The sequence below is a fragment of the Gymnoscopelus braueri genome, assembly GCF_963280865.1.
Source record: "Gymnoscopelus braueri genome assembly, chromosome: 2".
NCBI classification, from domain to species: Eukaryota; Metazoa; Chordata; class Actinopteri; order Myctophiformes; family Myctophidae; genus Gymnoscopelus; species Gymnoscopelus braueri.
Window position 1 is genome coordinate 2,180,121 of NC_137604.1, and position 8,091 is coordinate 2,188,211.

Sequence of the window (8,091 nt, forward strand, 5' to 3'; positions counted from 1 at the left end):
TATTTTTTTTTTTAAAGACCCCAAAAAGACCAAAAATTTCAGATCGTTCGTTGAGCTTGTAGATCTGCTATTTTGTAAAAAGCTTGACAGTCTTTGGAAGGTGAGCGTAGAAGGGGCGGCATTGGCTCCGGGGTAGAGTGGCCGATAGAGCGGCCAGATGGTAACTGTGAGGTTCCCAGTTCGATCCCAGGCTCCCCCCTAGGTTAGTGTAGAAGTGTCCTTGAGCAAGACGCTGAACCCCTAATTGCTCCTGATGAGCAGGTTCGTGCCCTGCATGGTTTCCTCCGCCATCGCTTTGTGTAAATGGGTGAAATTTTTATGCCAATCATTTTGTGAAGGATATTAGGATTCTATTAGGTATCTTGATGTAATGCTCATTATGCAATTTTCCATCTACTCACTCTGTGTCTCATTGGAGAGCTGTGGACACACCAATGACATCATTGATGATTACAAGCTAATAGAAACCACAGCCTTTCTATTCCTGGAAAAAAGGAAAAGAAACAGACATGTTTCTGAACTGTCCACACAGCCCTCCTCTGAGACACAGAGTGAGTTGACGCCATCTTATAATGTGCATTATTAGTGAGGACCAATTATATGAAGATATGGATGAAAATGGGTGAAGTCATCCTTTAAGGCCAGAAACAAACTCAGGTGATGAACAGCCATTCAGGGAATTAAAAACACAAAACATAGAAAAGAGGTTTACTGGATGATAAAGAACACAAAAGAGTGGTTTTGTCAAATAGAAGGAGTCCAGGCTGATGCTTTTCCTTTTAATAAAGTGTTCAACAAACAGGCAAAGTCATCAATACTTACAGGTCACAACTTTATGTTTTGTTTTATCTAAAGTCATCACTCTTTCAATAAGCCATATAACAAACTGTTTGCTGTTTGAATTCTAATCTGGTTTCAGAAAATCTCATTCTACAGATGTCTGCTCTATCTAACTGATCACATAAGGAAAGAAGTGATATATAAGTATAGATAGATATGGGAAAGTTCTACTACGGCATGGTTATGTTGGACTTTCAAAAAACATTCAACAAATCATGATATGCTCTTGAACAAGCTTAGGGATTTGGGATTACTGGCATTAATTTATAGAACAGAGAAGATGTCTCTCTGCATTTAAACCACATCACAGTATGTAACATGTAGACAGGAACTGTACATTTGATGAATGGTTTTAGTTGCATTCATTTCCTTTGATGAGGAAGAAGGTTCCCATGGCAACGCCCAGCAGAGCGATGGTCAGCCCCACCCCACAGAACACATCTGGACCCACACTGGACTGGTCCATCTGGTCCACATCTGGAGACACACACACACACACACACACACACACACACACACACACACACACACACACACACACACACACACACACACACACACACACACACACACACACACACACACACACACACACACACACACACACACACTAATATAATATAATGGAGGATGATGCACTCTATGCACTCAGAAAAAAATGTTTGTTAATGGACAGTGTTTATCTATGGACACTAGTGTCTATCTATGAACAGTGTCTATCTATGAACAGTGTCTATCAATGAACAGTGTCTATCTATGAACAGTGTCTATCAATGAACAGTGTCTATCTATGAACAGTGTCTATCAATGAACAGTGTCTATCTATGGACAGTGTCTATCTATGGACAGTGTTTATTTAGAAGCAGTGTTTATCAGGACAGTGTTTATCTATGGACAGTGTTTATTTAGAAGCAGTGTTTATCAGGACAGTGTTTATCTATGGACAGTGTTTATTTAGAAGCAGTGTTTATCAGGACAGTGTTTATCTATGGACAGTGTTTATTTAGAAGCAGTGTTTATCAGGACAGTGTTTATCTATGGACAGTGTTTATTTAGAAGCAGTGTTTATCAGGACAGTGTTTATCTATGGACAGTGTTTATTTAGAAGCAGTGTTTATCAGGACAGTGTTTATCTATGGACAGTGTTTATTTAGAAGCAGTGTTTATCAGGACAGTGTTTATCTATGGACAGTGTTTATTTAGGGCGGTTTCACACTATGGTCCCGGGTGCGCACCCCGGACCACATAGCAGATATTGTGGTAGTGTGAACGTAGCGAACCGTTCCCCGTAACGCATCACCGTACCGTACCCGAAACCACCTGGGGAGGTAGTCTCGGGTCCGATTGCTGCGCGCTCGGGAACGGAATGTTGCAGTGTGAATCCATCCGTACCAAGAGAAGGAAGTGCTAATCATATATCCTTTTATATTTTTTATAACTACACATTATTTTAGCTGGGTTATACCTTCTCATAGTTCTACTTGAATGTTGACAAGAAATAATAATCCCGCTAGTGTTTGAGTAGCGCGAGCCGTGAAAAATAATAAACAAAAAACACATGTGTGGCGAACGTATTTATAAGGATAAATACACCAAGGTTTAGTCCGTGACGTCATACCAAGGATGCGTCCGTGACGCCAATATCATATTAACAGACGACGTTACATTTCGAGGTTTCAAAGACCAGTGCACACACTGCTTTGGTTGTGTATTGTTGATCTGTTGTTATTATAACTCAAGACAACGTCAGGAACACAGTCAAACTTATTTATTCACTTTAGAGTGACTTTTCTTCTGTGAATGAAATTCCCTCTCCCAAAGCCCCATAGTCCACAGCGCCCCCATGAGGCACATATTTACCATTACTGTTAAACGAAATGGTTTCGAGTCTTGGCCAGTGTGAATGCTGGCCAGCCAAGCGTACTCGGGGACGATTTGATTCAATCGGACCCAGTGTGAATCCGCCCTTAGAAGCAGTGTTTATTTAGAAGCAGTGTTTATCAGGACAGTGTTTATCTATGGACAGTGTTTATTTAGAAGCAGTGTTTATCAGGACAGTGTTTATCTATGGACAGTGTTTATTTAGAAGCAGTGTTTATTTAGAAGCAGTGTTTATTTAGAAGCAGTGTTTATTTAGAAGCAGTGTTTATCAGGACAGTGTTTTTCTATGGACAGTGTTTATTTAGAAGCAGTGTTTATTTAGAAGCAGTGTTTATCTATGGACAGTGTTTATTTAGAAGCAGTGTTTATCAGGACAGTGTTTATCTATGGACAGTGTTTATTTAGAAGCAGTGTTTATCAGGACAGTGTTTATTTATGGACAGTATTTATGGACAGTGTCTATCAGGACAGTGTTCTTACCCCACATCCTGGTCTCAGGTCCAGTCAGTGATTGGTGGGTGACTGTACAGCTGTAGATGTCTCCCTGCTCTGGTGTGAACTTCACACTGGAGAACTGGCTGAAGGTCACGTCTTTGTGGTTGAAGAGCGGGACGCTGGCTGTGATGTCAGAGGTCAGGTTGAGGGTGTTTCTGGTCCATGTGATGGTCACTGGTGCAGGATAGAAACCAGTCACATGACAGATGAGAGTGTTGTCCACTCCCAGTGCAACATGGTCTCTGGGGTAGAGGATGAGATGAGGTTCTTCTACAGACACATAAAATACACAAAGACACAGAGATATAATATATACTGTATGTCATACAGCAGACCCAGGGTCAGCCTCACATCACAGAATTGAGTAAGACTGATGATCCACAGGTGAACAATATACTTAAACCTAAACTCATTATTATTATCTGCCCAATTTAGTATTTCTTTTGCCAATTGTTTCCTCCCCACACCGTAGCAGTACGTACAGTGATATGACCCTCTTTCCCGCCCGGCTCCCCTCCCCCGCATACGGACCAGTTGTGTTCATATAGACGCATGACAAAGCCGGATGCACCACGGTGGATTTGAACCCACAATCTCTGCGGTGGTGGGCAGATACTTTACCACTGCGCCACCCTCATTAATTCATGTAATTAAACTAAACATTAGTACTGCTGTTGTAGCCTACAGTAATTTGATCACTTCTAGTCCTGCAGTGTGTGCGCACACGCACATGCGCGCACACACACACACACACACACACACACACACACACACACACAAACACACAAACGTACGCATGCACGCACACACAATCACACTGAATTAAACTCTTGAAGAAACTATTTCAAAACGATATTACAGTTCACAACTTCATGCACAGTTCACAATATTATATGTTTTGTTAAACTTTGTGTTGTCTAACGACAGTTTTCACCTGTAAAAGACAAAAGTGTGAATGAATAAATCACACAAAGATGTGTCTCTCCTCAAACACACAGTGTACTCTTTATATAAAACGTCAGCAGTGCAATAAAAACGGGTCGTAGCACAGGAAGGGTTAATCCGCCTCTGGTTCTGAGGAGGAAACATAAAGCAGCTCTTTTCAGGACTGTGGCAGACCCAAGCAATCGATCGCAAACTCATCAAAACACACTAGCCGATCACAGAATGATAGATCACTGTAGTGCTGTAAAGCAATATAATCATGTAACTGTTTTAAACAGACCCACAATGATACACAACATAAAGAAATGACCCACAAATAGCTGATGACCAAATAAATACATTAAACAAAATACTTGTAACCAAAATAGCTCAGAGGACCGTTTTTGAATGATTCAATACAAAGTGTTTAGAAAAAAAATCTACTTAAAAACATAACTGTTTAATATAATTCATCTAAATGTTTTCATTTTATGTCAAATAGTGTATGTTCAACAGTTGTGTTGTGTGAATAGTTGTTGTTGTGTTAATATTTATAGTTAATATTTCTGTACCTAGTTTCACTGGTGGGTTCTTGTAGGCAGAGAGAGAAGTCTTCAGGTTGGCTTTGCAGTCCTCCAGCTCAGCCAACTCATCATTAAAATCTCCTGGGTAGGTGATTGGATCAATGAACCCAGGCTGAGGATACACTCTCTTCCCTTTGTTGAAGTCAGCATACATCAACACTTCACCATCCACTCCATACATGAGCTCTGCATCAGTGTTTTTATCTGGGTCTGAACAGCCAACGACAGCAATATCCTCATGGAAGACTGGAAAGAAAACACATTACATTAAATAAAACTTATATAAACATAAAGTGACTCATCACACCATCACTTTAACCCATTCAAACTGGCAACGCATCTGTGTCATTTTTAGATTTCTTTGGGCTATTCAAAAATAGCAGATCTACAAGCTCATAGTGCGGCACCGAGTGCCGCACTATGAGCTTGTAGATCTGCTATTTTTTTAAATAATTGTGGAAAATGTGTGCAAATCTTTGTATACATATATATTTTTTAAAGTGAATATTTGTAACTCAAATCTTTGCTTCTGGGGGATTCTAATGTCTTCTATATCCTAACAGTTTAAAAAATATATAGATATTTGACTGTGGACCCCCATCTCAAAATATCTAAAAATAAATACATATATTCAAAGATTTGCACAAATTGTCCACGATTTAAAAAAATTATAGCAGATCTACAAGCTCATAGCGGAGCGTGGCTACGAGCTTGTAGATCTGCTATTTTTGAATAGCCAAAGAAATCTTCAAAATGACACAGATGCTTTCCTGGTCTTAATGGGTTAAACTATCAGGTTTGGTTCTAAAGTTGAATAATCATGAATTAAAGGTTGAATGTTATAAGTATCTTTCTGTGAAACATTGTAACCACACTGAATCATATGGAAGCCACACTGTAATGATGTTTATTTATTGATTTATATATAATCACACTACATATATAAATATAAACATATATCGTCACCTTGCTAAACTAACGGCCTAAGTCATTTTTTGAGGAAAATTATGTATTTTTGCCTAAGTCAGCTCCTCATGACACTGACCACCTCTGGTAAAATGGCCTCATCATCTCCTAATAGAAAAGGATCATGCTGTTCACTCCCCTTTTAGTAGAATGGCCCTATCTCCCTAGTGTGACTTAGGACAAAATAGGCTTTTTTTCCCAAAACAATGGCCTAAGTCTGGAGAAAATCCTATTTAAACCTATTTAAATCTCTTATGTTACATAACTGACAGTGCTATTTTTATGTTAATAGTCATAATTTGTTATAAACGTTTTGGGTGAAATGATTAATAAATATCATATAGTTTTGTTTTGGATCAGTTTAAAAAATGTTCTGAAAAACGTTTAAAAACTTTACTCAGGCCATTAGTTTAGCAAGGTGGCGATATTTTATAATAATATGAATACAAAAGTACATCGTTGTTGTCAGGCAGAAACCTCTCATCTCTTTTAATGTTTCTTTGTAAACTAATGCTCTACTTCATCATACTACAGTGTCACACAAAAACAGCAAACAATTACAGATCTACAAGATCAAAACGCATCGTGATGCAAACATTCTTTAGCTTGTAGATCTGCAATTTTTTTTTTTTGCCATTTACCCATTTTTTTCTTTGAATCCTGAAAAGTAAGTACGTTTTGGACATAATGAGGTTTCCAGCCAACAGAGACGATGTGTTATATAATAACATAAATGTGATGTATTTACAGCCTGGGATTATAACAGTATAGCTATATGTATAAACATAGTGTAATAATAGTATTGATATCCTATATAATAACATAAATATACTTACAGCCTGGCATTGCTCTGACACAAAGTACAGAGGAGAGGATGAGGACGGTGGCTGGAATCTTCATCATCACTGATCAAAACTGAACTGAATTTAACTTGATTTAATTTAACAGATGAGATTAATAACAATAATAATAATAATAATATTAATAATCAGGTGTTTCTACCTCGACTGACGATGTGGAGTCTGACAGAGAAGGGAGGAGGGTGTGTTATGTAGTTTAGAAGAATCAGCCAATCAGATTAAAGATACGGTGTTACATCATCTGTCTCCAGGAAGACGACATTCTGGATTTTTGAAGAAAATCATAGTTAAAGTTGGTTTAATGTAACTTAGTGAATAAAAGTGTATTTTGTCCAACCTGTATGGTAGAATATGTTAATACAATATAACTTGTGGTTGTATTTGGTCTCTCTGCTCTTCATTTGAGACATTTAGATCCTGTGTCTATAGGTGAGACATGACCTTTGAGCAGGCAGGCTCTTTTAACTCAGTGGTAACTATAGAAAAGTGTGCTCCTCAGAGCACAAGGTCTCCGCCAGGCCGGGCTGCCTACCCAGGGTACACAAACGTTGGTCATAGCCACTTAGAGTGGCTGAAAAATCTAACTTATACATGTTGATTACATGACCCCAGAGATAATGTGTAGCGGTTTGTGTGAGATTTGGACAAAATCTGTGGGACTCGTAGCAAAACGTGTGTTTTGAAGAAAACTCTAAGAATTGTACAAACTACGGTTCAAGAGTTATTGGCCAAAATGTTAAGTGGGCTGTTGCAGCGCCACCATGAGGCCGATGTGAACAATCTGGGGTGGAGGTTCCTTGGCCTGTGAGTGTGCGTGCAAAGTTTCACAGCAATCGGGAGCTGTGTTCATGATTTGTGGCATTTTGTGCCAAAACGAGACACTCCTGCAAAGTTTGGAAGACAATCATAGCCAATTGGAATAGGAAAAAACTGACAGATGCGTCTTGATCACATTGTACCGAATTGCGTGATGTTTGGACAAAATCCGCAGGAATAGTAGAAAAGAAAAGAGAAGTGTTTTGCAAAAATGGGACTCCTGGTGGCGCTATAACAGGCCGATGTAAAAGACTTGGGGCAGAGGTTCTGCTCTGGCCTCCAGGGAGTGTGTGCACAGTTTCAACTGTGCAGGAGATTAGCTGCTCACAGACAGAGCCTTCGGCCTGGTGGATCCTGTTCAAAATCTGAGGTAGTTGCATAGTGCTACTTTGAATGAAAGAAAGAAAGAAAGAAAGAAAGAAAGAAAGAAAGAAAGAAAGAAAGGTGTGTATAAAAGTAAAGTGATGTAAGACATGACTAGTTGATCAGTTTATTTTAAGACACCTATAATGTCTGTACCATGACATCATATAGATCAATTATTTGTTTACCAACATTGAGACTGGACGCACAGGTGATTGTTTCACGCAATCAATTCCCAACCTGTTGTTTTGGGGTGCGCTGGTTGCAGCACACCCCAACCCCCTCTTGTGTGTTGGCTGGTGAGGCGCGTCCTAGCGAGACCTGACAGAATGGGTTTCATTGCGCGCATACTGGTTGCACGC

At 39.3% G+C, this 8,091-nt stretch overlaps 1 protein-coding gene across 1 annotated transcript; it reads right to left on the reverse strand.

The window, feature by feature from the left end:
* Positions 1-765: 765 nt before the first annotated feature.
* Positions 766-6,733, reverse strand: LOC308076047 (H-2 class II histocompatibility antigen, A-U alpha chain-like). Its single transcript, XM_080416151.1, has 4 exons — positions 6,527-6,733; positions 4,713-4,970; positions 3,202-3,486; positions 766-1,317 (listed from the first exon to the last, which is right to left on the reverse strand). The coding sequence occupies exons 1-4, from the start codon at positions 6,591-6,593 to the stop codon at positions 1,193-1,195; spliced, it is 735 nt and encodes a 244-aa protein (XP_080272277.1). The 5' UTR covers positions 6,594-6,733; the 3' UTR covers positions 766-1,192.
* Positions 6,734-8,091: the final 1,358 nt, after the last annotated feature.